Consider the following 27,076-nt stretch of genomic DNA (forward strand, 5'->3'; position numbering starts at 1 on the left):
TTAGCAGGGCAGGCACCTGCTGCCGCAGTAGCGGCTGCCAATGCCCGAGAGGCTAAAGCCCCCGGAGTTGATGGGCACTCCCTGAGAGCTGAGGATGCTGCCAACGGCAGCGGAGGTGGAGGAGCCCACGGCGGTGCTCTGCGGGAAGGAGCTGAGGATGGGGCCGGGCAGGGTCACCACCACGGGGGAGGGCTGGATGACGACGGTGGAGTCCTGGCACTGCCTGACACAGGGCTCATTGCAGCTGTTGGCCAGCGGGGTGGGGCCGCAGGGCTGGCATGGCAGGCAGGGCTGGCAGCAGGGCTGGCAGGACATGTTGTGGGGCTGGAGCTGCACCTGGGAGAGGGAGCAGAGAGGGAAGCTGAGCACAAGGGGTGGGTGAGGAGAAGCCTGTCAGCCCACCATGAGAGAGCCAAGCAATCACTCGGAGGTGAGAGCCTGAGGGTGTGTAGGGAAGTTCAGAAGCTTCAGCTTCCCCTCCACTCAAAGGAGCCCTGCCATTAGTAACCAAGGCAGGGAGGTGCCCACCTAGCCCCTAGCTCCTGAGACACCTCAGTCATTTGCCAGCCTATCTCCATCCCAAACCTTTGACATCATTCTCTGTCTGAAGAAAAGCAATTTCCTGCAGGGAATGTATGGGCTTTAAGCAGCCTAGAAGATGAGAAGGAGGAGAAAGGTCTTCATGCTCACCTTGTTCCCAAGGAGACGGAGGCGAGAGGAGTGGATGAGAGAGGCGGGAGAAGGGCCCACTTTTATACGGCTCCTGCACTGCCCCAGGCCCACAGTCGTCGCACGCAGGCAGTAATTTTCCAGCAGACTCACCTCCACAGCAAAATATCCTGCCTACTGGCCTAGGTTCTGTTTTGGTTTCTGTCACCGATGTCACTTCATTTCCTCATTTCTGACATGCTTGGTGTGCCATGCTGGATCCTTTCAAGTGGTGGGATGAGAAGCCAAAAGATATCTTGGAAGCATGGCTTCAGCTGTCTTCCTCTTGCAGCCCTGTGCTCTGGGGGGTAACATATGCAAGCACTGCTGTTTGTGTTGTCTTTGTCCTCTGTGTATTTGATTAGTGTGAAATTAAATTAATATTTTTTTTTCCCCCAAGTTGAGTCTGTTTTGCCTGGGACGTTAATCGGTGAAGAACTGTCCTTTTCCTTTGCCTCGACCCATGAGCTTTGTCCTCCTCATCCCAGAGCGCGTGTGTGTGTGGGGAAGGTGAGTGAGCGGCCATGTGGCTGTTCCTTTTGTTGTCGTGTTGTCCTAAACCATGACACCAGCCTATGGGAGACAGGAGGTTTGGGGCTAGGAAAGCCAAAGCCCATCTGGCAGCGAACGAGAGAAAGCACATGGCCTCGTTTGACGAGGTGCCTGGCTGCAGTGGGTGAAGGGAGTTCAGCAAATGTTGTTAATCTCATCTGAGCAAGGCTTTTGACCCTGTCTGCTCTAACAGTCCTCAGAGACCAACGGATCGAACACGGGCTGGGGAAGAGGGCAGCCAAGGGATGGAGATCTGTCGTGGCTGCTGGTCTCCAAGGGTTGTGATGAGTGGCACCAAGTCCAGCTGGTGGCCACTCACTCCCGGTGCCCCTCAGGGGCCTGGACGGTGGCCATTAGAGTTTTATCCCTGCACGCAAAGTCCTCTTGCGATGGAGGAAGACAAACCTCTACAGCCTCGCTCCAAAGCACTTTGCAGCTGTGGCCACGGGTCCCGGGGGACCCCATGAGGCAGCTACTGCACCTTTGTGGAAATGGGGTCTGAAAGCAGCCTGGGCTGCGTTAGGTTTGCAGTGAGATCACAGAAGGCCATTCCTCTGCTTGGGTCAGCACTGCAGAGCAAAGGTGTCAAAAGGCAACATCCTGCAGGTGGAAGGAGGGATGAGCTGCAAGGGAGGAATTTGCAAGTAATTCCTAGGCATCTTGGGATGCTCTTAGGAAAGCCAAAGGTCAGCCTGCCTCGAGTCTTCCAAGGGGCGTGAGGAGCAACAGGGAACAAGCATCAAGAGCAAGATGCACCCCTGGAAGAGTAACCTAAGACTGACAGAGGACAAGGTGGGCCCACTGCTGGCTGGGGTGGCTGGTTTCTGAAGAGTGGACAGAGAGCAGGCTGAGGGCAGTCAATGTCTTCCCTCTTCCAGATTTTATGCGCAAGTTCCCCTGAGTTGCTGTGCGCCCCTGTGTGGTGGGGTTTGGGTAGCAGGTGGGGCCTGAGTCCTGTGAGAAGCTGCTGGAAGCTCCCCCGCCTCCAAAATCCAGAGCCACCTCGGGCCAAGGCCGAGCCTGTCAGAGACAGTGGATGCGCCTCTGTGAGGAACGTCTTCAGGAAGGGGAATCAAGTTGTGAGACCTCAGGGCAGAAGAGGGGGGGAGGGGAGATAAAGGCCAGAGCAGAGTTACCAAGGGTGGTGAGTGTGAGATGTGTTCACCTGATTCTTGTTAAAATGGAAAATGTGTTCACCTGATTTGTGTTAAAATGAAAAATCGCAGGGTGAAAAATAATCTTTTATGGAACAATGTTAGAGTCATAGAATGAAGAATAATCCTTCGTATATAGTATCTTTGCTTGTGCTGCCTGCTTTTGTATAGTGTAACAAAATTTGTATCTTCTGCTTGCATTGCATGAGATTTTTGTATTATGTAGCAGACAGTGGGCAAACATGAGAATAGTATAAAACAGATTCTTGGAAATAATTAACATAAGCCGACCCTTTTCTCGAAATAATAATGCATATGTATTAGTCAAAAAGGATAAAAACTGAGAGATGAAACTGTTTGGCGCACGTCTTGGTGGAGCGGAGACTCCCGGCGTGCCCAGCGCTGTTTGCTTGCTTCCGTTCGATTAATAAATTACTAATTTGAATAAAGATCCCACTTGGGAGGGGGAGGAGGTGCCCGAGCAGAGGTTCCCCTGCAGGCCGTGGCGAGATGGCAGCTGTCCCCCTGCAACCCACAGAGAACAGTGGAGCATCCCCTGAAGGAGCACCGGGGAACACATGTGGACCTGCAGCCATGGAGGACCCCGCAGCAGGTGAGGTGGCTGTGCATGAAGCAGGCCGTGGCTCTGTGGGCAGCCCACACTGGAGCAGTCTGTTCCTGCAGGACTGCTCCTGGTGGGAGGGAGTCATGTTAGAGGGCTTCATGAAAGACTCTCTCCCGTGGGAGGGACCCCACGGTGGAGTAGGGGAAGACCGTGATGAATCCTTCTCCCTGAGGAGGAAGGAGCAGCACAAAACAATGTCTGGCAAAGTGGCTCTAAACCCCATTCTCTGTCCCCCTGTGCCACCCGGAAAAGGAGGTAGAGAAATAAGGAACAAAGCAGTTTCAGCCTGGGAAGAAGGCAGTCGGTGGGTGAGGGCTTTGTGCTCTGTTTTTCATTTTGTCTTTCTCCTGTTAGTTACAAATTCATCTGATTCTTTCCCAAGTTGAATCTGTTTTGCCTGCAACAGTAATTTTTGAGTGAACCCTCTCTGTCCTTGTCTCAAGCCATGAGCTTTCAGCGGGATTTTCTTCTCCCGTGGAGAATGGGCCTCCACAAGATGTATGTCTCTCATTTAATTTGACATCAATAGAGAGACTTAAACAGAAGGGAAGAAAAAATAAAAGAAGGGAAATGGCGGCAACACTGCGGGGAGGGGGCTGTGGGTGGGGGGCTTGCACAATTAAGGACAGAGACAGCCAGCCCCACCTTGCTGTGTTTGCAGCCAGGACCCAGCCCTTGTGGGAAGCACATCTTGGGGCTGGGAGCTGAGCAGACAAAACAGACGGATCAAACGGTCCTTGAGGGCCGTTATGGGTGAGGATAGAAGAAAGAAGAATAGGAGGCCTGATTAAAGGGAGCCTTCTCTGGCTGGGGAAGGAGCTTGTTCCTGCTTTTTCTGGTGGAGCCTGCTTGCCGAGGAACTACACAAAGGGAGCTGAAGAAAGGGAAGAAGGGAGCTGGAGCACACTAAAAAAGCTGGAGTCCCTGCTTGCTGGAGTCACACGCACCTCGTCGTCCCTACACAGGGAAGGCTTCGAGCTCTTGCTCCCCCCCAGTCTTTCTTTCTCTTTACCGACTACGTACATTTGCCTATCCAGTTCCCCCCCCACACACCCCCTTTTTAAAAGCTGTTACACTTAAGTGGCATTTTGAACACATAATCTTTGTGCCGGTGCGCACACATCTGGGCGGTGTTTGTGTTCCTAGAGACACACCTGGTGGAGCAGGCTGGTCCCAAGCTAGAGACGGACCCACTGGGAAAGTAAAACCAGCCAATTTGGGGCTATTCCTCCTCGAATGGAGGAGGAGAAGAGAAGGGGCGATCCGTGATGCAACTCGAGTTTTCCATGCCTGGGTTGAACTCGGACCAGAAGATCTTCCCTTCCCACGGTAGGGGCAGGGGCGAGCCAGCGGACACCTGGTTCTTCGTTGCTGGCTGGGCCTAAACAAGGACACCTCTGAAAGAGCTGGAGGAAGAAGCCTCCTGGCATTCCAGAAAGTCAAATGGCGAGTCCTGCACCTGCAAAGGAGGCACCTCTTGCACCAGTACATTCCGGGTGCTGAACTATGCAATGATCTTAGAGCCCACAGACCTCCTCCAGGTAGATCTGCCAACGGGGTCAGGGTCACCGTTGTGGAGAGACTTTGGTGATTGAAGGGGAATGGACACACAGGCCTCATCTTCCTGGCCAAAGAGCCCAGGTTGTGGTGAGAACCTCTCCGGAATGCTCAGTGGAGGCAAAGAAAGACTTGCAGAAAACATCTCCCCTCACCAGGTCCCAGGCCATTGATCTTCAGACTCGTCCGTGGGTTCCAGGCCATTGATCTTCACCTGGTACTAGGGCTCAAGCATGCCTCGCCTCCCATGACCCAGAGGCTTCCCCAGCCTGGAGCAAAACGCAGCACCACTGGGGAGGCAAGAAAAGTTCTGCAGCTCCCCAAGGAGTGAGGGCTGGCAGCACCTGCAGTGCCACGTGCCCAGGAACACTCAGAGAAGGAATGTGCTCAGAAGGGCCCTGGGTACAAGGGCAGCTCTCACACTACATGACAGAGGTGCTGCACTTCCCTGTCCTGCAGGCATGGAGGCAGCTGGGACACGTCCCAGGAGGGCAAGGGAATGCCTTCAGTAGGCAAGCTTCTGGGACAGACTCTCCCTATGCACGGCGAGTCACCCTCTAATTCTGGATTGGCTGTGTGTCACCCTTCTGGCGTGAGGCCAAGCCAGCAGTGCGTGCTGTCTGCAGGCCCGTGTCCCACACAGGGCTGAATTGCCCTGCGGCCAGGGCAGCTCCATCCCTGCCCTGGGAAATCAAGCTCTGAGCACTGGGCTGTACCCGAGTACACAGCTCCAGGCCAGGCCATTGCTTGTCCCACAGGTCTGTGTCCAAACATGTCTGACCAAAGTGCATGGCGGTGTGAGGAGAGTGGGAGGAACAAGGCACTGTCTCGAGCCAGAATACACCCCTCATGCAGTAGTGAGCAGGGGACGCTTTGCCAAACCGACTGACACAGGCAGGAGAGGCCTGCATTGGTGGGAGATTCTGGGCACCTTCCTGCCACGGGGTGTGAACAAGCCCCTCCAGATTTCCCCCAACCCATATTCTCTGTCTGCACAGAGCCCTCCATCACTTGGAGCACGTCATCTGGCTGTGCTGATGTGTTGCTAAGCGGGAAATCCTTGGGCCTTTCATCTCAGAACTTGAAAGGAGCCTGTGAGGCCCAAAGGTGATGTCAGAAATGAGGAAATCAAATGACAGTTTTGACGGAAACCAAAACACAACGGGTGCCATGAGGCAGGACATGTTGCTGTGGAGGTGAGTGGCCTGGAAAATTACTGCCTGTGTGCAGTGACTGTGGGGCTGGGGCGGTGCAGGAGCAGTATAAAAGCAGGCCCTTCTCCTCCCTCTCTCATCCACTCCTCTCTCCTCCATCTCCTTGGGACCCAGGTGAGTCTCAAGCCCATTTTCCTCTCTGTTCTCCTCTTGCCTCTCAGATTTTCTCAGAGCATTCCTGCTGCTTTGTCCTACACCGGGTGATGGGGCTGCTTAGCACGGCAGAGGGAAGGGGGCGGACAGTGTGGCATGGAAAGAGGCTGGGACTTGGCTGAAGTGAGGTATGGGCTAGATTGTGTTCTCCCTGTGCTTGCTGGCTTTTGGAGGAGAATGTTTGGGCTGAGGGAAGAGGAAAGCTGTGGGCTACACAGCCTCCAGCCCTTGTCTCCAGCTCATGGCTGGTTTTCCACACAGTAGAGTGACAGGCTGCTCCTCACCCACCCCTTGTGCTCAGCTTCCCCCTCTGCTCCCTCTCCCAGGTGCAGCTCCAGCCCCAAGACATGTCCTGCTACAACCAGTGCCTGCCCTGCCTGCCATGCCAGCCCTGCGGCCCCACCCCGCTGGCCAACAGCTGCAATGAGCCCTGTGTCAGGCAGTGCCAGGACTCCACCGTCGCCATCCAGCCCTCCCCCGTGGTGGTGACCCTGCCCGGCCCCATCCTCAGCTCCTTCCCGCAGAGCACCGCCGTGGGCTCCTCCACCTCCGCTGCCGTTGGCAGCATCCTCAGCTCTCAGGGAGTGCCCATCAACTCCGGGGGCTTTAGCCTCTCGGGCATTGGCAGCCGCTACTGCGGCAGCAGGTGCCTGCCCTGCTAAAGCTGCTGGAGATGGCCCTGGGGAAGGCCCCCAGGGACCCACAGGATGGTTCTGCCCTGGGGACGCAGCCTTGGGTTGTTTCTTTCCGAGGGGGCTGAGCAAGCCCAGCAGCGCTCGCACAACGACGGGCCCAGCCTGGGCTCTTGGAAAGCTCGGCCCGTGCCTGCCTTTCCCCTCTTCCACTCGCTCTTTTCTGTCCCGTCTCCTTGTTCTCTTGTGCTCCCTGGGGCTCTGAGCAGCACAAAGGCAGCCTGTTGAGGACCTGCTGGCCCTGCTCCCCCTGTGGGGCAGGCAGATGGACACCTGGCAGGATCTCTGTTGCAGCCGTGGGGCACAGGTTCCTTCCATTCCCTGCTGCTCCCGGCCCTGTGACTTCCACTCGGTGCAGTCTCATTTTCTTCTTTGCACTCATTAAAATTCTGCTGCATCCCAGCCCATGTCTCTGTGTCATCCTTTCACCTGCACACTCTCTCCCAAGGTGCCCAGGGAGAGAGGTGTTGCACAAGGATGGTTCCTGGAGGGTGTTTTGGGGGGTGGTCCTGCAGTGACTGTTAACACAGGCCTGTTTTGAGCGTTTGAACCCTCTGCTTTCTGAAATTCCCTGCCTATCTGCGTCTGGATAGAATGCCCTGATGCAGTTCAATGACTGTAGCTACTCCGTGTTGGTTACAGGTCTCCCACCAAAGCATTCTCTGCTCCACGCTCAGCAAGCCCTGTTTTGGGGCTGCTGCTTGTCAGGAGTAGAATAACCTGCGGAGAGACAGGGCTGGTTACTACCAAGCCAGCTATGCTCTGCGTGCAAAGGTGTCATCACGCCCAGCTGTGTTCTTCATCAGTTCAGCCGCTCCCCTTCCTTGGCTGCAAGTCTTGCTGCTGCCTTTGCTGCTGGTCTCCACATGGCTTTGGAGAGCTCCTGGACAGTGCTTTGGGACACAGAGCCCACAGGCACTGCCTCTTTTCCTGCCCTCAGGCTCTGCCTGCCTCCCTCTCTCCAGAAACATTCCCAGGAAACCCTGCGCACAGACAGGGAAGCAGTAAGACAAGAGCATGAACATTCACTGCTGCTAGCCCTGTGGTGTGTGTTGACCAGCACTAAGCACCCACCAGCTGTTCTTTCAATCCACTGTCCCATTCGTTCGAGAGGAGAATTGGAAGAGCAAGAGAGTGAAATACCCTCGCGCCAAGATCAGGACACTCAAAGAAGGGAAGGGACGCAAGAGAAAACCAACAAGTGCTGCAAAGGCAAACACCCACCCCCTCGCACCAGCAGACCGTTGCACTGCCATTCTCCAAAGGACAGCTACTTGGGAAAGACTGCCCACAGTTTTATTGCTGAGCAAGATGTCCGATGGCATGGAAGAGGCCATTGGTCAATTCAGGTCAGCCATCCTGGCTGTGTCCCCTCCACTGCTCGCCCACCCTTAGCATCCAATTCAGAGCGTGCAGAATGTGAAAGAGAGCCGGGCTTGACACTGTGCGAGCACTGGGCAACAATCTCTGAAGCTTTGTAGTGAGATCTGCACTGTTTCAGATACACATTGGAAGCACAGCACTGTAAAATTACTTCAGAACAGCAGCAGCCAGGAGAAGAGGAACTGCCGCCCCTCCTCTCCTCTCTCTTCCTCTCGCATCCTGTCCTCTCCAAACGAGCTTGATGGGTCTTCATTCCCTTAAGAGCCATCCACAGCCCAGGCTTGCAAAGTGACTTCTTCATCACTGACATAGAGCGTGGGTTTGACTGCAACCTCAGCAATTTGGTGCATGATTCCAAGCCTAGAGACTCAACTGCTGCACTTGAGGGAAGGGAGGTAATCCCGAGGGATCTTGACAGGCTTGAGGAATGGTCGGTCCCCTGTGAAAGTCAGGAACACCAACATGGCCAAGTGGAAAGGCCTGCACCCCGCTCAGGGCAATCCCCTATATCAGCCAACACTGGAGGACAAATGGTTGAGAGCAGAGCTGCAGGGAAGGACTTGGGGCCACTGGAGATTGAAAAGGTCGCGCAAGAGTCGGCAATGTCCGCTCGCAGCCTGCAAAGCCGGTCCTGCCCAGGCCTGCAAGGAAAGAAGCGTGACCAGCAGGTCAAGGGAGGTGACTCTCCCCTTCTACTCTGCTCTTGTCAGGCCGTATTTGGAGTACTACGTCCAGTCTGGGGACCCAGTAGCAAACAGGCATGAACAGCTGAAGCAGCTCCACAGAAGGCACACAAGGGCTGCAACAGCTCTCCAGGAAAGAAGTGATGGGTGAGTTGGGGTTCTGCAGCCTTGAGAAGAGAAGGCTCTCTGGAGACCTTATTGCAGCCTTTTAATGCATAAAGGGGACATCTAAGGAAGTTGGAGAGATGTTTATCACGGCCTGCAGAGATCGAAAAAGGAGCAACGGTTTGGGCTCTAGATGTAGATTGCACAAACAAAACAATGCATTGTGATGCAGGTGGTGAGATCCTGAAAAGGCTGCCCAAAGAATGATGGGATATCCCATCATTGGAAGTCTTCAAGGTGGGGTTCCACGGAGCTTGGAGTAACACTGATGTAGCGACACATTTCCCTGCTCACGGCAGGAGGTTGGACTGGATGATCTTTAACCGTCTCGTCCATTCCAAGCACTTCTCTCGTTGCATGGTAATACGGTTCCATGAGAAGGCATCTCACTGCACTCTGTTCCTCCCTGTGAGAAAAGTGTGGTTCGGATGGGTTCTCCTGCTCTCTCCTGGATGCTAGTGCCTACCTCTTGTCAATGCCACTTTCCATCCTGACTACTTGTAACACAGTGTTGAGCTTCCCAAGGAAAAAGAAAAGGTGTGCAAGACCAGGTGGATGGTAATGACTGAACTGTGACAGATAATTCTAACCAGACCCAAAAACTGGAGAGAATATTTAGTCACTGTATGCATGACAAACAGGAGAAAAAGCAACTCTGCGTTAACAGTCATCGCATAACCTCACAAAGAACCCTCTCAGAACCGGCCCTGAGCAGTATCTTTCCCTGGGTATCTTTGTGTTGGCTCTGCAGAGAGAAAGATGACACACAGACTTGGGCTGGGATGCAGCAGAATTTTAATGAGTGCAAAGAAGAAAATGAGACTGCACCGAGTGGAAGTCACAGGGCCGGGAGCAGCAGGGAATGGAAGGAACCTGTGCCCCACGGCTGCAACAGAGATCCTGCCAGGTGTCCATCTGCCTGCCCCACAGGGGGAGCAGGGCCAGCAGGTCCTCAACAGGCTGCCTTTGTGCTGCTCAGAGCCCCAGGGAGCACAAGAGAACAAGGAGACGGGACAGAAAAGAGCGAGTGGAAGAGGGGAAAGGCAGGCACGGGCCGAGCTTTCCAAGAGCCCAGGCTGGGCCCGTCGTTGTGCGAGCGCTGCTGGGCTTGCTCAGCCCCCTCGGAAAGAAACAACCCAAGGCTGCGTCCCCAGGGCAGAACCATCCTGTGGGTCCCTGGGGGCCTTCCCCAGGGCCATCTCCAGCAGCTTTAGCAGGGCAGGCACCTGCTGCCGCAGTAGCGGCTGCCAATGCCCGAGAGGCTAAAGCCCCCGGAGTTGATGGGCACTCCCTGAGAGCTGAGGATGCTGCCAACGGCAGCGGAGGTGGAGGAGCCCACGGCGGTGCTCTGCGGGAAGGAGCTGAGGATGGGGCCGGGCAGGGTCACCACCACGGGGGAGGGCTGGATGGCGACGGTGGAGTCCTGGCACTGCCTGACACAGGGCTCATTGCAGCTGTTGGCCAGCGGGGTGGGGCCGCAGGGCTGGCATGGCAGGCAGGGCAGGCAGCAGGGCTGGCAGGACATGTTGTGGGGCTGGAGCTGCACCTGGGAGAGGGAGCAGAGAGGGAAGCTGAGCACAAGGGGTGGGTGAGGAGAAGCCTGTCAGCCCACCATGAGAGAGCCAAGCAATCACTCGGAGGTGAGAGCCTGAGGGTGTGTAGGGAAGTTCAGAAGCTTCAGCTTCCCCTCCACTCAAAGGAGCCCTGCCATTAGTAACCAAGGCAGGGAGGTGCCCACCTAGCCCCTAGCTCCTGAGACACCTCAGTCATTTGCCAGCCTATCTCCATCCCAAACCTTTGACATCATTCTCTGTCTGAAGAAAAGCAATTTCCTGCAGGGAATGTATGGGCTTTAAGCAGCCTAGAAGATGAGAAGGAGGAGAAAGGTCTTCATGCTCACCTTGTTCCCAAGGAGACGGAGGCGAGAGGAGTGGATGAGAGAGGCGGGAGAAGGGCCCACTTTTATACGGCTTCTGCACTGCCCCAGGCCCACAGTCGTCGCACGCAGGCAGTAATTTTCCAGCAGACTCACCTCCACAGCAAAATATCCTGCCTACTGGCCTAGGTTCTGTTTTGGTTTCTGTCACCGATGTCACTTCATTTCCTCATTTCTGACATGCTTGGTGTGCCATGCTGGATCCTTTCAAGTGGTGGGATGAGAAGCCAAAAGATATCTTGGAAGCATGGCTTCAGCTGTCTTCCTCTTGCAGCCCTGTGCTCTGGGGGGTAACATATGCAAGCACTGCTGTTTGTGTTGTCTTTGTCCTCTGTGTATTTGATTAGTGTGAAATTAAATTAATATTTTTTTTTTCCCCCAAGTTGAGTCTGTTTTGCCTGGGACGTTAATCGGTGAAGAACTGTCCTTTTCCTTTGCCTCGACCCATGAGCTTTGTCCTCCTCATCCCAGAGCGCGTGTGTGTGTGGGGAAGGTGAGTGAGCGGCCATGTGGCTGTTCCTTTTGTTGTCGTGTTGTCCTAAACCATGACACCAGCCTATGGGAGACAGGAGGTTTGGGGCTAGGAAAGCCAAAGCCCATCTGGCAGCGAAAGAGAGAAAGCACATGGCCTCGTTTGACGAGGTGCCTGGCTGCAGTGGGTGAAGGGAGTTCAGCAAACGTTGTTAATCTCATCTGAGCAAGGCTTTTGACCCTGTCTGCTCTAACAGTCCTCAGAGACTAACGGATCGAACACGGGCTGGGGAAGAGGGCAGCCAAGGGATGGAGATCTGTCGTGGCTGCTGGTCTCCAAGGGTTGTGATGAGTGGCACCAAGTCCAGCTGGTGGCCACTCACTCCCGGTGCCCCTCAGGGGCCTGGACGGTGGCCATTAGAGTTTTATCCCTGCATGCAAAGTCCTCTTGCGATGGAGGAAGACAAACCTCTACAGCCTCGCTCCAAAGCACTTTGCAGCTGTGGCCACGGGTCCCGGGGGACCCCATGAGGCAGCTACTGCACCTTTGTGGAAATGGGGTCTGAAAGCAGCCTGGGCTGCGTTAGGTTTGCAGTGAGATCACAGAAGGCCATTCCTCTGCTTGGGTCAGCACTGCAGAGCAAAGGTGTCAAAAGGCAACATCCTGCAGGTGGAAGGAGGGATGAGCTGCAAGGGAGGAATTTGCAAGTAATTCCTAGGCATCTTGGGATGCTCTTAGGAAAGCCAAAGGTCAGCCTGCCTCGAGTCTTCCAAGGGGCGTGAGGAGCAACAGGGAACAAGCATCAAGAGCAAGATGCACCCCTAGAAGAGTAACCTAAGACTGACAGAGGACAAGGTGGGCCCACTGCTGGCTGGGGTGGCTGGTTTCTGAAGAGTGGACAGAGAGCAGGCTGAGGGCAGTCAATGTCTTCCCTCTTCCAGATTTTATGCGCAAGTTCCCCTGAGTTGCTGTGCGCCCCTGTGTGGTGGGGTTTGGGTAGCAGGTGGGGCCTGAGTCCTGTGAGAAGCTGCTGGAAGCTCCCCCGCCTCCAAAATCCAGAGCCACCTCGGGCCAAGGCCGAGCCTGTCAGAGACAGTGGATGCGCCTCTGTGAGGAACGTCTTCAGGAAGGGGAATCAAGTTGTGAGACCTCACGGCAGAAGAGGGGGGGGAGGGGAGATAAAGGCCAGAGCAGAGTTACCAAGGGTGGTGAGTGTGAGATGTGTTCACCTGATTCTTGTTAAAATGGAAAATGTGTTCACCTGATTTGTGTTAAAATGAAAAATCGCAGGGTGAAAAATAATCTTTTATGGAACAATGTTAGAGTCATAGAATGAAGAATAATCCTTCGTATATAGTATCTTTGCTTGTGCTGCCTGCTTTTGTATAGTGTAACAAAATTTGTATCTTCTGCTTGCATTGCATGAGATTTTTGTATTATGTAGCAGACACTGGGCAAACATCTTTAAGTTATTTTTTAGCATAGACCGGGTTTGTTGTAAAGAATGAGAATAGTATAAAACAGATTCTTGGAATTAACATAAGCTGGAGGAGTTGGAGGAGTAAAAGGAGAGAAAGGGTTTCAGGCTCATTTTTTTTCCCAAGGAGGTGGATGTGAGAAGAATGGATCACAGAGGGAGGAGAAGGGCCCATTTTTATGCTGGTCCTGCACAGCCACAGCCCCACAGTCACTGCACACAGGCAGCCATTTTCCAGCAGAGTCATCTCCAAAGCATAAATACCCTACCTACTGGCTCAGGTTGTGTTTTCGTTTGTCAGTGCTGCCATTTCATTTCCTCCTTTCTGATGTGCTCACTAGTCCACAGAGGCTCCTTTCAAGTACCACAATTAGAGGCACAAGCATTTCATGGTAACAAACAACTTGTTAGCACAGGCAGATATTCCCCTCAAGTGCTGAAGATGTCTGTACAGTCAGTGAACTAGTCTAGGGAAATGTGGGGAGGTTGCTCACAACTCACCATTCAGGCAGGTGCCCATGTCTTCCCAACAATGCAGTCCTCTCCTGGGTGCCTACTCATGCCTGCCTTTCCCCTCTTCCACTCGCTCCTTTCCCTTTCACGTCCTTGATCTCTTGTGCTCTGCTGGCCTGTGAGCAACTCAAAGGCAGTCTGTTAGGGACCTGCTGGCCCTGTTCCCTCTGTGAGGCAGGCAGATGGACACCTGGCAGGATCTCTGCTATGTCTTTTGGAGGCAGACTCCTTTGTGTCACTGATTGTCCCTGTTTTCAGACGTCAATTCAGAGTGACCTCATTTTCATCTTTCTAATCTGTATTAAATTCTGTTGCATTCGAACCAATGCCTCTGGCTCATCCTTTGTCCTGAAGACTCTCTCACAAGATTCCAAGGAGAGAGAGTTTGCTCCAGCTTCATGATTTATAGTTTTTTGAGGGGATGGTTTTGCAGTGTCTGTTAATACTTGCTTGTGTAGATTGTGTTTAGTCATGTATTGGGTTACTGTCTGATTTCCAAACTTTTCTGCCTTTTCCAAAAACAGGAGACTGATAGCATTTCACCTGCATTAGGTATTTTACTCTTTGTGACACCCATAAACAAGGTTAAACCATGTAGAGGGAAAGTGTAGATATTTCTATTTTGTTCTTGCAGTATGACAGGTCAAGTCTATCCACATCTGGAAGTCCCTCCCTTGCCTTGAAATGTCCACTGTCTTGTGGACCATTCACTTCCCATGGAAGTTGCATGCCAGAATCTCATTTTGTTCTGCATAAATTTTCCATCTGGGAACAATCTCTCCTTTCTGTGTGGTGGGGAGAAGTCCTTTAAGAGATCAAAATAGTTTTTACACAGGGCTGCTGGACTTGGAGGAACCTTTAACTCTTTCTTTCAGCCCTGGGAACTGAGACCAGGTCAAAAAAGACACTTTTAGCCTATAGTGAGTGTGAACCTGACCTGGAGTATGGAGACAGAAATTTCCACTTCAGAGGCTTTCTCATTACTTTTTCCATCCTCTGAAGAGTGGTCACATTCAGAAAGAGGGTCATTGATTGGACCTGCCTTGTTTTGGAGGTGAAATAACAGAGCCAGGGGAGAGCTGGTCCCAGAGCTCAGCCTTGTACAGGAACACGCCCTCCCTTTCCCAGGTTTTTGTCCAATGCTGGAAGCTTACTGCACCAGGTGTCAGGGATACCTAAGAGGCACAAAGTGGTCAAAGACCTCAAATTCCTCCAGCCACTGGAGTTATATTTCCCCATAATGTTCAGCCATGTGGTCAGTTGCCTCCTCTGTTTGTGGCCAGCTGCTGTGTGATATTAGAGCAGATGTGGGGTTTCACCTCTCTGCTGATACCGGGGCATGGCACCAAAGTAGCATATCTGATAAGAGCAGGTGGTCTGGAATTTGCCTGTTTCCTCCACTATGATTAGTTCCTTCTGCTGACTGTCAGTGGCCTTTCCCAGGAAACCTGAAAAACGTGTGTCACAAGCCAGTACTGGGGGGCGAATATGAGGAAAGGAATATGTGTGTGTGTGTGTGTGTGTGTATGGGGCGATGTTCCCCTCCGCCTTGTCCCCAGGCTCCGTTCCCAGCGGCAGGGTTGGTCGGTGGCCCCTTCTCGCCAGGCAGGACAGCAGGTCCACAGCCCGTGGTGTCGGAGGGGCAGCCTCTCGGCAGCGGGTGCAGCAGCCGCTGGTTTCCCCTCCAGCGGCAGCAACACGGGGAGGGGGCTCCGGCCCCGACCCCAGGGCTCGGGACCCCGGCACGCTCGGCGCTGAGGCTCAGGCGACCTCTTAAGGAGGACTGACGTCGGGTTGCCTTCCCTCCTCCGCTCCTCCCTTTGGTCCTTAATCCTCTCCCTTAAAAGCACCTTTGCATTGCCTCCCTAAAGGACACTTTCTTACTACACACATATTGATATCCCTGGTAGCCATTTACGTTTGCATTGTCCCTAAAAATCATCCCTCGGTTTGTGTTAATCCTTAATAAACCAGTTAGTTTGTGGAGTAAATCTTGGCTTTAGAGGCAATTTCTGAGCGTGGTGGGGTGGGGGGGCTTTCTAACTACCACCCTGACATACGGTCCCACGGTGGCCGTTCCTCCGTGAGAGGCAGCGCCGCGTGTGACCCTCGGGCTCATTCACAAACCCCTCCACATCGGGAGGGGCAGTCGCAAAAGTATCCTGACAGCCGGGAGCCCCCGGTACCGGCTCGCGACAAATGTTTTTTACCCATTCAACTTATGGCAGAGATGCTACTGATGTCACTGATTGACCCAGCTGTGGACCTGTCTGAAACTGGCTCTGCCCAACATGGGGGTAGCTTCTGGTGTCTTCTTCCATAAGGCCCCAACCTCCTACTCCCTATCTTTCCCTCTCACTACCAAAACCTTTCCACATAAACCCAGTGCAACATCTATAAACACTGGTTCCTGGTCTATCAGAAGAGATAATAAGAGACAGAGAGAGATGGATGGAGAAAGGAAAAAGCAAAGGGGATTTTTCAGGATTGGGAAGGAAAAGGTTTTTTCTTCTCTGCCTTCTCTTTTGTTTTTTTCTCCAGCAGCAAGAGCACCTGAGAAAACAGTCAGAAACCCACATGTGATGCAACATTTCACAGCATTTTCCTGTTATTCAGTAGCAGCTCCCTGCAAACACCTGTACCAAGTGTCCATGTGCATCTGTAGGAAAGTCTGCCACAGAGTGTTTGCCTGTCTCTTGGAGAATTTGGATGGCTTTTCTATTTTCACTGGGCAGCTTCCAGTCACAGAATCATAGAATCGTCAAGGTTGGAAAGACCTTGAAGATTATCAAGTCCAACCTTCCGCCCTAGAACCCCTAACCACTAAACCATTTTCTGAAGGACCATGTCTACCAGTTTTTTGAATGCCTCCAGGGTGGGTGCCTCCACCACCACACCACATTCTCTTTAATACAAAGGAATACAACACGAGAGTGGACTGTCAGTATAAGGACAAATGTTATCCACAGTAACTCACAGATGACACATTCCAACTTTGTATGAATGTCCCATCCTATAGGTTGAACCCATCCTCAGGCCTAATGCATGGTTCCATCTCTCTTACCACTGTATTTCCACCCCTCTGCTGGCACCTTTTTCTGTACATTATTTGGAGAGGTCACCATTCTGTAAATCATCATAGTACACATGTTCAGAAGATGCACAGAGTCCAGTCTGACAGCTGTGCTGCCCTAGGGAGCAGCTTCTTTTTGGAAAGGGTTTGGGCAGTCTGGAGCTGAGGTCCAAGCTCTTTTTCTCTGGCACTTTGTTCTGGGCATGGAAAAGATGGTTCCACAGATGACCAACAGGACAAAATAAAGCTTGTGAAGCAAGCTGCCCATAGAACAAGTGTCTTTTCTTATCCCAGGATGCCTCTGGAGAGGCAAGGATAAAACTTTTCCATGCTCCAGGTTTTGGAGCTAAGTGGAAATATTGGTGTTTTCTGGTAAAAACAAACAAACAACAAAACAAACCACAAAGAAAAAAACCAAAACCCTCAAGCAAACAAACAAAAACCAACCAACTGAAAAACAAACAAAAAAAATCCCACAAAGCAAAACATTCCATCTCTCAATATGCCTGCCTCAGTTCCCCTCTATGATTCAACTTCTTTTTGTCTCTCAGTTCTGCAGGCCCAGGCCTCAAGTGTAGGCATCTTTTGTGGGCAACAGACACTACTGTAAAGAAGCTGCAAATAGTGTGTAAGGAGAATGCAATTAAGTACAATGAGAGTGCATGGTATGTAGGTACAGGAACTCCAGAGGGGAGCTCTGATGTTTGTGGAATTGAGAAAAATCCCAGAAGGATGAGCTTTTTCACTGTGGTCTGAATCAATGTCTCTTTCTCAAACTTTTTCATTCTCAAAGGGAAGGGGAAATTTTGCTTAGAAAATTAGTATATTATTTTTAATGATTTAAAAAAAAAATTAGGATATTTTTTGTTCATCTGCTTGCTGATGACATTAGGACCAACTGAAGTAGTAGGATATAAAGCATTCAGTTTCCCAATTCAGATCTTACTCTCAACTCAGTGTCTGAAAAACAGACAAATCATCAATGATATAATATATTTACCATATTGGGTATCTGGGGAATTTGTATTTAGCTTGAATGTTCAGTCTTTTAATTCCCCTTCACCCTAGAGATTATCAAGTCTACCTGGTAACTGGTACATTTTTAGTCTTGGAGCTGTCATATAATATTGAATTCCTTTGCTCTACAGAAAAAAGAAAGGAAAGGAAAATCTTTCAGATTGACCTGTTCTTTTCTGTTCTGTCCTACTAAAACATACCTTTTAATCCTCTCCTCATAAAAGAACAGAACATATAAAACAAATAATTAAATGTCTTATGAAGTGCTTTCTTTTTGTGAGACATTCTTGTTAGTAAAAATGAAGAAAATCAATCTATAGCATTCTCCATGAAAATGGATAAGAATGATTTGTTCAAAATCTCTGAAGTCTGTCCAGGTATAGCAGAAAACTTTTAGGTGGTTTAGAAGTACCACACCTTCTCTGTGAGTCAGGACTGGATACAAAGCAAGCAATTTCAATAGGAAAAATGAATACCTGAGTATTTATCAATTACAGTGAAAAATATACCATTCTTTTAGAATTTTTCCCCAGCAAACTGCAAAATTTTGTGTTCATTTTTGAAGACCTGCTTAGATTGTACTAGGAATAAAATTCATTGGAGTTTCTGGTCCTTGTGTTATTTAGGAGGTTCAATTAGGTAAGTTGTTAGCCATCAAAGCAGCTGGGAGTCTGGATTCTGTTACTAAAGAAGAATATTAATAAAAACTTAGGTAAAAATAGATCAATTACATGGAAAAGTACAACAAAAGAAATACACGCTGTTATCCATTGTAACAACCTTCACTGAAATGGTACCCAAATAATATAGCTGTATTGAGACAGAAATAGAAAATTAATATTACAGTTACATATTTCTGAACATGGGTTTTCTTTGAGATTTTTTTTAAATTGCATTTGTTTCACATTACTTTCAGGAATTATCTCACGTTTGACTGAGTTGCCTGTATCTCATTGATGGTTTTTAGTGTTACAATTTGTGTGACTCTATGACTTGAACTCTCCTGTATAGATACAGTTATCTTGCAAAAATGAGATCACTGTGAGCAGAGCTGTTGCTCCCTGAAAGTGTGTTCGTGGTGCTCAAAGCAGTTTTGCTCATGGTGCTGAATAAACACCACCTGCTGATTAGCTGCCAGTTGTCCCAGAAGCCACTGAAGGTGTGTAAGTGCCTGGCAGCCAACTGGTGGCATTCAGTTAGTGGCATTGATTCAGTTGTGGCCAGCTGGTGGCCAGTTGTCTCTTTCCTCTTAGGTGAGCTTCCCTCAGGAGCAATTATGATCTATTTTTGTGTGGGGAACGGTCCATCTTCTCTCCCCCCATATAAGACTAAACAAAATGCCTTTCAAGCCAGCAAAGCAAGAGTGGCATCTAGAGTGGATAGTATTTGAATGATGAAGAGGTGCTGAATGTATGTGGAGTAGGGGTGTCTAAGAAATCTTGATGCCTTATTCAGATCAGTTGTGAAGTCCTGACATAATTGTGTGGAAGGGAAAGAAAGATTGCAATTGTGATTTTGATTTTTTTGAGTTTATTCAGAGAAAACCTGAATTTAGAATGAACTGAAATGGTCAGAGCTTATAATTGCAGTGGCTGGTACATGCGGTCATCCTGGATTTGGTCCTCAATTCCCCATCAACCCATTGCTTCGTGTTCCCTTCCTGATCCAGGACACAGGACTCTGCCAACCACACCATCCAGTTTAGCACACCAGTGAGTACCCCATGTGCTCCCTGTTGTGTGTGAGATATCTGTCATCCTCCTTCTGCCAACCCTGCATCTTTCACACATGGAATAAAATGTCCTTGTCACCTCTTGGTTTGTGGCAATCCTAAAGACCCTGCTGAAGGATGGTTTCTTGCTGTGTTTGAAAGTTGTCCTACCAGAACAGGTAACAGCCAGGGTCCATTGGATGATGCAGAACAGTATTTGTAGATACCACTGGAAGGGAAAAACTGGCAGAAATAGTGAGGACTTCCATTCCCAGAAAGAAATAATACTGTCTCTAGAAACCTGTGGACCCCAGGGGAAGGTATAAAACTCTGGTGGTGCAAACCCTGTGAAATCCCCAATGGACAAGAGGGTACATGTAGAAGAGCAGGTGTTTCTAGTGAGGCAGCTGAGGGCTCCACTGGGACACCATGCCAGGAACAGCCCTTTCCTTCCGTGCGCATTGTAGAGCCACTCCCCCCCCAGTCCACTTCTTGGCCTTTTTCAATATGAGAATATGCTTTCCTCCAACCCTCAGGCACCTCTCTCAGTCATTATAATTATTCAAAGGTTACTAAGAGTGGCCTCACAATTACATAAGCTGGTTCCCTCAGCACTCCTGTGTACATCCTGTCAGGGCCCATGGATGTAGGTATGTCCACTTTCCGAGTGTTGCCTAATCCTCTTCTAGCAAGAATATATTCCATGCTCCAGACTTCCTCTGGTCTGTATAGCCTGGGTTTCCTGAAGGCTGATCTTGCAAGGAAAGATGGAGGCAAAGAATAAATTAATGTCCTGTGTCACCAGGGCCTCTGTCCCATTCTGCAGCAGGTTCATGTTTTCCCTAGTCTTTCTTTTGCTCCTTACTTACTGGGGATGGACTGTTTTTCATCTTGGAAGAGGTGATCCTTAAACATTAACTGGCTTTTCTGTCATCCTCTTCCCTCCAGGACCTTATCCCATGGGTCTTTTCTGAGTAGACCTTTGAAATGCCAAGATCTGCTCTTCTGAAGTCCAGAGCTTTCTTCTTTTTTTCCCTGCTCTCTCTTATCAGGATCCTGAATGTTGCCATTTCAGGCTCACTGCATCCAAGGCTGCTTTTGATTTTTACATCCCTAAAAAAGCCTTTCTTATGAGTGAGTATGAGGTCTAGAAGACCACCTGTCCTCACTGACTTTTCTGTCACTTGGAAGTTGTCATTGGTGCCCTCCATGAACCTCCTGGATTCCTTGTGCCCTGTTGTGTTGTCCCCTCAGCAGATATTGGAGTAGTTGAAAGAACACATAAGGGCTACAACCTGTGATTGTGAGGCTAGTTTGAGCTGTCTGTAGTGGGCCTCATCCACTTGTTCTGGCTGTTCAGGTAGCCTATAGCAGACACACATGACAAGTCACCTGTACTGGTCTGTTCTGTAATCCTTACCCTTAAGCACTACGTTTGTTCTTCATCCATCCCTAGGCAGAGCTCCATGCACTCCAGCTGCTATCTCTCAGAAAAGGCAACTCTACCTTGTCGTCCTGGTCTGTATCCCTCTAGTGCAACACTGCAGTCAAGCAAGCCATTGGACCATGTCTCCGGGATTCTTACAAGTTCCTCTGCAACTGCACACAGAGTAAGTTTTCTAGTGTATTTGAAAATCCACATGTCTAGAGGAGAAGACAGGCCATTCTCCACATCATATAAACATTTGCATACAGTTCAAGAGATGAGAGGACACCTTGGGAACATGGGCAGGTGAAGAGCGGGAGCTACATGTGCACTAATGACTAACCCAGGTTTTGGTGCTGCAGTTCTTGGTAGGAAGTGAAGTCTGGACAATTGGGCATGTACCCAGTACCTGCAATGATGAAGAGGCATGGTGGCTCTCCACCAGAACATAAATGGAAGAGCCTAAGGTTATTTCCCATCAATTAACTGATTCTAAACTGTTTGGGTAACTCTATGATTCAAGCTGTGTTACCTGAAAAGCTGCATAGCTTTGTGATTACATCTGAAGGGTCTCTTCACCATACTGCTGGCAAACTCTGTGATAATTGTAACCATTCTCCTGTTCTTCCTCCTAAAATTCCACCAATTCTACAGTGTTTGAGTGGGACCAGACTCCAAGGCTGTAGTTGGGACCTCAACCTAAGAACATATCATCAGGAAGGTCAAGAGAAGGAGCTTTCTACCAGCCAGACTCAAATAGCTGCAAATATTCCTTCTGCTGTGGAAGCAGATTCAAACAACCTGACGGAACTTAGGAATTACCCAATTACCCAAGCGGGGGAAATATATTTAGAAAGCTGCAAATACAATCAGCTGTATCCTACATAAAAGACTTTTCCGTGCAAAATGACTATGATGTGCTGAGGACTATGAACCACAGCCACAAGGAGAAAACCGCTCCTGAAGCAAGAGCTACAAATGAGGGAGGGTTCACAGGGGCTGCTGGGTAGAGAACCACCTTCCAGTATCAATACAACTAGCCAGTGTGGCTGGGGCAACAGACTCCTCACTTGTGAAGTACCTGGGATACCCAGCATCTGCAGAACATGCTCAAAGGCTCAGCAGAGCATTTCTGTGCAGGGATGCAGCAAGGCAGGCCCTGGGAGATGCAGGCTCTGCCGGAGCCACGGACATCTTCCTCAGCTGTGAGGGACAGTGTCTTGAAAGGAGCCCAGTGCCAGTGTCTTACACTCCCCTTCCCATGGGAATGCAAAGAACAATCCTTTAGGCCTGCAAGATCTCCCCAGACTAACACCTTTCTCTCTGGCAGCTGGGGAAAACACCTGGAGAAAGAAGGACCACGCGGAGGCCTAGGCTGGGATGCAGCAGAACTTTAATGAACTGGAAGAGGAAAAGGAGGTCCTCTGAGTGAGCACCAGGGTGCAAGGAGCACCAAGCGTAGCGCAGGAGTCTTTGCCCCTTGGGCAGGGTGGAGTTGGCACTGGCCTTTTGCCTGCCTGCCTGCACCCTGACAGGGAAAGCAGCAGCAGGTCCTTCCTCGGATGGGGCTTAGCAGGTGCTGGCAGACCGGGGAGCAGAAGGTGAGACAAAAGAGAGAGAGAAACAGGCAAGTCAGACAAGGGCCACAGCATCAGAGGGCCCAGGCGCGTCTCTTCCTGCCTTCCTTTGCAGGGGGATTCGAGAGTGTTCAGCCCCTCTGAAGGCAACAGCTAGGATCTCCGTGCTCAGTCCATTTCCATCTTCTGGGTTCCTGGGGGTCCTTCTGTGGAGCTGCCTGCAGCAGCTTTAGCAAATTCTGCCACAGTAGCGGCTGCCAATGCCCGAGAGGCTAAAGCCCCCGGAGCTGATGGGCACTCCCTGAGAGCTGAGGATGCTGCCAACGGCAGCGGAGGTGGAGGAGCCCACCACGGTGTTCTGTGGGAAGGAGCTGAGGATGGGGCCGGGCAGGGTCACCACCACGGGGGAGGGCTCGATGACAACGGTGGAGTCCTGGCACTGCCTGACACAGGGCTCATTGCAGCTGTTGGCCAGCGGGGTGGGGCCGCAGGGCTGGCATGGCAGGCAGGGCTGGCAGCAGGGCTGGCAGGACATGTTGTGGGGCTGGAGCTGCACCTGGGAGAGAAGGCAGAGAGGACGCATGGAGGCGTGTGAGGAGCAGCCTGTCCACCCACCACCAGGCAGCCAAGGCACGAGCTGCACCGGCAGCAGGAGGCAGTGCAGGGAGCCCTCTTGCCTGTCTCCCCAGGAGCCATGCAATGAAAGCCAGGAGCAGGAAATCTCCTTCCTAGCAGCAAGCCCAAGCGTCCCCTCAGCCCACACCCAGACCCTCTCCGTGCCGGACCTTCTCCCCGCTTCCCCTCCCAGCACAGGCAGCCCCAAGCCCCAGCGTACAACACAGCTTCCAACTCACTTGCTTCTGAAGGAGAAGAAAGGGAAGTGAAGTGGATGAGACCGGGAAGAGCTGGGGTGGCTTTTATACTGGTGCTGCACTGCCCCAGGTCCAGAGGAAGCCTCTGTGGCAGTAATAATTTTCTGAGAAGCTCATCTGAGATGCAAAACATCCCAGCTAATGACATGGGCTCTGCTTTGGTTTTCTGCACGGCTGCCTTCTCATTTCCTTATTTGGCCTCCCTGCCTCTTCTTTGAAGGCACCTTTTCAGTGCTGGGGTGGGATGCCCAAGGATTCCTGGGACAGGAGCTCATGGGTGCCAGCAGAAGATGAGTCCCAAGTGCCAGAGGGGTCGCGTGCAGGCGTGCAGGCCTGGGGCACTCAGGTGTGCTTCTTTGCAACCTCATTGGCAGGAAGGGCCTTGCTGCTCCTTGTCCTGCAACTCTCGCCTGGAAGCAAAAGTGATTATGTCCCTCTTTCAGTTTAAAACCCTTACCCTCTGTCCTGACATTACCCTGTCTGGTGAAAAGCCCCTTGCCAGCTTTATGTAGGCTCCCTTCAGGTATCAGAAGGCCACTATAAGGTCTCCTCTGAGCCTTCTCTTCTGCAGGCTGAATAGCCACAATTGTCTCACCCTGTTCTCTGTTATTTCCTTTGTTCTCTTTTACTTCCTTTGTTAGAATTAATTGAACCTTATTGAACCTCATACAATTGGCCTTGGCTCATTGGCTCAGGCTGTCCAGGTCCCCCTGAAGAGCCTTCCTACCTCCAAGCAGATCAACACTCCCACCCAACTTGGTATCTTATGCAGACTTTCTAAGGAGGCACTCAATCTCCCTCATCCGGATCATTCATAAAGTTTTTGAAGAGGACTGGCCCCAAACCTGAGCCCCGAGGAACACCACTGGTAACTGGTCGCCAATTAGATTTGACCCTGTTTTTCACAACTCTGTGTTGACCCACAACATCTCACATGGTCATAGAAAGAGATCAGGTTGGTCAAGTAAGACCTCCCTTTTGTAAACCCATGCTGCATAGCCCTGATCACCTGGCTGCCCTGCTGTGGGTAAGCCAGAGGCTCGCTCAAGATGAGCCTCTCCATGTCCTTTCCTGGTACTGAGGTCAGGCTGAAAGGCCTGTCATTCCCCAGATTTTCCTTCCAGATTTTCTTGTAGATGGGTATCACATTAGCCAACCTCCATTCACCTGGGACCTCTCCTGGTGACCAGGATTCTTGATAATTTATGTAGAGAGATTTAGCGAGCTCCTCTGCCAGCTCCCTCTGTACTCTAGGGTGGATCCCATCAGACTCCGCAGACTTGTGAGTGTCCAGGTGCAGAAGCAGATCATTAAATGCTTCCTCCTGGATTACGGGAAGGTTGTTCTGCTCTCTATCCTTATCTTCCAGCTCGGGAGGCTGAAGATGACCCTGGGGGAATCTAGTCTGAATATTAAAGACGGAGGCAAGGAAGGCCTGAAGTATCTCAGCCTTTTCTTCATCCTTGGTTGCAACATTCCCCCCACATCCAGTAAGGGGCAGAGATTCTCCCTGGCTCTTTTTCTATTGCTGATGTATTAAAGATAGCCTTTTTTTGCTGTCACTTATGCCAGTGGCCAGGCTGAGCATCAGCTGGGCTTTTGCCTTCCTAATGTTCTCCCTGTATGATCTAGTGAGATCTCTGTACTCCTCTTGAGTTGCCTGTCCCTTCTTCCAAATGTGGTAAGCCCTCATTTTTTTCCTAAGTCCCACAAAAAGCTTCCTGTTCAAACAGGCCGAAGTGTGGGAGAAAGGGGATGCAGCATATTGTCCTGCTTTGGAATAGGCTGTCCAGAGACATTGTGGAGTCGCCTTCTCCGGAGACTTTTAAGACCCACCTGGATAAGTGAAGTGTAATCTGCCCTAGGTGATCCTGTTCTGGCAAGGAGGGGTTGAACTTGATGACCTGCAGAAGTCCCTCCCATCTGCTACCATTTGATAATCCTATGAGATGCCCATAGAACCTCACCACCAAAAACCAAGCCCACAGAAGCACAAGCTGGGTTTAACCACCTCGTACCTCCAGACTTGCCACTTCTTCACCACTGACGGCATACACACTGATGTCAAGGCATTCACACATACTTCCTGCAAATTATTCTTTTCTCAGCAATTCCACGTATTGCTGTTACCTGTGGGCCTGGTGTCAAGAAAAGCTAAGGGATTGCTGAGGATGAAGAAAAACTCATGGAAGACACCAGTCAAGAAGTGCTCTATACCTGTCCTTCTCCTTCATTAGTTTTGTAGTCCCTGCCCTGCCCTTCCTTTTCTCCTTTGCAGGTTTCCCATCTACTGTACGGATCCTTCTCCTTGCAACCCCACCTCTCCTGATCCCGAAAGACACTTGCCCCAGTTGGGTGCTCCCAGGCCTCTCACCATCCTTGAACATCCTGGTGCACCTGGTTTGCTGATGATACCAAGCAGTGTGGTGTAACTGACACCCAAGAGGGAAGGGTCGCCATCCAGAGGGACCTTGACAGGCTGGAGAGGTGGGCCAGTGCCAGCCTCATGAAGTTCAACAAGGCCACGTGCAAGGTCCTGTACCTGGGTCGGCACAACACATGGCACAAATACAGGCTGGGGAAGAACGGTTGGAGAGCAGTCCCAAGGAAAAGGACTTGGGGGCGGTAGCAGATGAGAAGCTCAACATGAGCCGCCAGTGTGTGCTCGCAGCCCAGAGGACCAGTTGTGTCCTGGACTGCATCAAAAGAAGTGTGGCCAGCAGGGTGAGGGAGTGGATTCTGCTCCTCTGCTCTGCTCTGACGAGGGTGCATCTGGAGTACTGCATACGTTCCTGGAGCCCTCGTCATAGGAAAGACATGGAGCTGTTTGAGAGGGTCCAGAGAAGGGGCACAAAGATGACCAAATGGCTAGAGCACCTCTGTTATGAAGACAGGATGAGAAAGTTGAGGCTATTCAGTCTGGAGAAGGCACGAGGGACACGATATAGTGGCCTTTCAGTACTTGAAGTGGACCTACAGAAAAGCTGGGGACGGGCTTTTCAACAGAGAGGGCAGTGACAGGACAAGGGGTATTGGCTTAAACTGAAAGAGGGGAAAGTTGGGTTAGACATCAGGAAGAAATTCTGCACCATGAGGGTAGTGAGGTGCTGGAATACGATGCCTAGGGAGGTTGTGGAAGCATCCTCCCAGGATGTGTTTAAGGCCAGGATGGATGAGGCTTTGTGCAGCCTGGTCTAGTGTGAGGTGTCCCTGCTCAGTGAAGGGAGGTTGGAACCTGATGATCTTTAAGGTCCCTTCCAACCTTAACCATTCCTTAATTCTGTGGAAGACATGCAACTCACATTCAAAGGCCTGCCCAGAGCACTGTTACCAGGAAGAGAGGCAAAAGCAGCAGCCCTGACCACCCTCCTGTAGAGACAATGGCCAGTGACAATTAGAGAGAGCTTGGAGAGTGGGAGAAGGGGGACATGACACATCGTACGGCTCATGATGCCCCTGGCTTCCAAGTGAGAGTTGCAGGACAAAGAGCAGCAAGGCCCTTCCTGCCAATGAGGTTGCAAAGAAGCACACCTGAGTGCCCCAGGCCTGCACGCCTGCACGCGACCCCTCTGGCACTTGGGACTCATCTTCTGCTGGCACCCATGAGCTCCTGTCCCAGGAATCCTTGGGCATCCCACCCCAGCACTGAAAAGGTGCCTTCAAAGAAGAGGCAGGGAGGCCAAATAAGGAAATGAGAAGGCAGCCGTGCAGAAAACCAAAGCAGAGCCCATGTCATTAGCTGGGATGTTTTGCATCTCAGATGAGCTTCTCAGAAAATTATTACTGCCACAGAGGCTTCCTCTGGACCTGGGGCAGTGCAGCACCAGTATAAAAGCCACCCCAGCTCTTCCCGGTCTCATCCACTTCACTTCCCTTTCTTCTCCTTCAGAAGCAAGTGAGTTGGAAGCTGTGTTGTACGCTGGGGCTTGGGGCTGCCTGTGCTGGGAGGGGAAGCGGGGAGAAGGTCCGGCACGGAGAGGGTCTGGGTGTGGGCTGAGGGGACGCTTGGGCTTGCTGCTAGGAAGGAGATTTCCTGCTCCTGGCTTTCATTGCATGGCTCCTGGGGAGACAGGCAAGAGGGCTCCCTGCACTGCCTCCTGCTGCCGGTGCAGCTCG

General features: G+C 51.2%; 4 protein-coding genes across 4 annotated transcripts; 1 reads left to right on the forward strand and 3 right to left on the reverse strand.

Moving 5' to 3' along the window:
* On the reverse strand, window positions 1-5,387 carry LOC127394254 (feather keratin Cos1-2-like). Its single transcript, XM_051640098.1, has 3 exons — window positions 5,313-5,387; window positions 691-822; window positions 1-336 (listed from the first exon to the last, which is right to left on the reverse strand). The coding sequence occupies exons 1-3, from the start codon at window positions 5,385-5,387 to the stop codon at window positions 1-3; spliced, it is 543 nt and encodes a 180-aa protein (XP_051496058.1).
* Window positions 5,388-5,851: 464 nt separating this feature from the next.
* LOC127394483 (feather keratin Cos1-2-like) lies at window positions 5,852-6,625 on the forward strand. The gene is made up of 2 exons (XM_051640498.1): window positions 5,852-5,924; window positions 6,309-6,625. Exon 2 carries the CDS (start codon window positions 6,311-6,313, stop codon window positions 6,623-6,625), a length of 315 nt encoding a protein of 104 aa, XP_051496458.1. The 5' UTR covers window positions 5,852-5,924; window positions 6,309-6,310.
* A 3,471-nt stretch (window positions 6,626-10,096) lies between these two features.
* Window positions 10,097-11,711, reverse strand: LOC127394255 (feather keratin Cos1-2-like). Its single transcript, XM_051640099.1, has 3 exons — window positions 11,677-11,711; window positions 10,787-10,913; window positions 10,097-10,432 (listed from the first exon to the last, which is right to left on the reverse strand). The coding sequence occupies exons 1-3, from the start codon at window positions 11,709-11,711 to the stop codon at window positions 10,097-10,099; spliced, it is 498 nt and encodes a 165-aa protein (XP_051496059.1).
* A 10,606-nt stretch (window positions 11,712-22,317) lies between these two features.
* LOC127394256 (feather keratin Cos1-1/Cos1-3/Cos2-1-like) lies at window positions 22,318-25,041 on the reverse strand. The gene is made up of 3 exons (XM_051640100.1): window positions 24,979-25,041; window positions 22,966-23,045; window positions 22,318-22,666 (listed from the first exon to the last, which is right to left on the reverse strand). The coding sequence occupies exons 1-3, from the start codon at window positions 25,039-25,041 to the stop codon at window positions 22,318-22,320; spliced, it is 492 nt and encodes a 163-aa protein (XP_051496060.1).
* Between the last annotated feature and the right edge of the window lie 2,035 nt (window positions 25,042-27,076).

Source organism: Apus apus, chromosome 25, assembly GCF_020740795.1.
Source record: "Apus apus isolate bApuApu2 chromosome 25, bApuApu2.pri.cur, whole genome shotgun sequence".
Lineage (NCBI taxonomy): Eukaryota > Metazoa > Chordata > Aves > Apodiformes > Apodidae > Apus > Apus apus.

Bases quoted from the DNA above. Each gene is read 5' to 3' on its own strand.
- LOC127394483 (XM_051640498.1), top strand. From the start codon at position 6,311: ATGTCCTGCTACAACCAGTGCCTGCCCTGCCTGCCATGCCAGCCCTGC.
- LOC127394255 (XM_051640099.1), bottom strand. From the start codon at position 11,711: ATGGCCACCGTCCAGGCCCCTGAGGGGCACCGGGA. The intron at 10,914-11,676 runs GTGAGTGGCCAC...TGTGGAGGTGAG, and splicing joins GCCCCTGAGGGGCACCGGGA to TCTGCTGGAAAATTACTGCC. The intron at 10,433-10,786 runs GTGAGCATGAAG...TCCCTCTCCCAG, and splicing joins TCCGTCTCCTTGGGAACAAG to GTGCAGCTCCAGCCCCACAA.
- LOC127394256 (XM_051640100.1), bottom strand. From the start codon at position 25,041: ATGTGTGAATGCCTTGACATCAGTGTGTATGCCGTCAGTGGTGAAGAA. The intron at 23,046-24,978 runs GTACGAGGTGGT...TTACTGCCACAG, and splicing joins AAGAAGTGGCAAGTCTGGAG to AGGCTTCCTCTGGACCTGGG. The intron at 22,667-22,965 runs CCTTTCTTCTCC...CGCCTCCATGCG, and splicing joins GGTCTCATCCACTTCACTTC to TCCTCTCTGCCTTCTCTCCC.
- LOC127394254 (XM_051640098.1), bottom strand. From the start codon at position 5,387: ATGCACTTTGGTCAGACATGTTTGGACACAGACCTGTGGGACAAGCAA. The intron at 823-5,312 runs GTACAGCCCAGT...TTTGCTGTGGAG, and splicing joins GCCTGGAGCTGTGTACTCGG to GTGAGTCTGCTGGAAAATTA. The intron at 337-690 runs GTGAGCATGAAG...TCCCTCTCCCAG, and splicing joins TCCGTCTCCTTGGGAACAAG to GTGCAGCTCCAGCCCCACAA.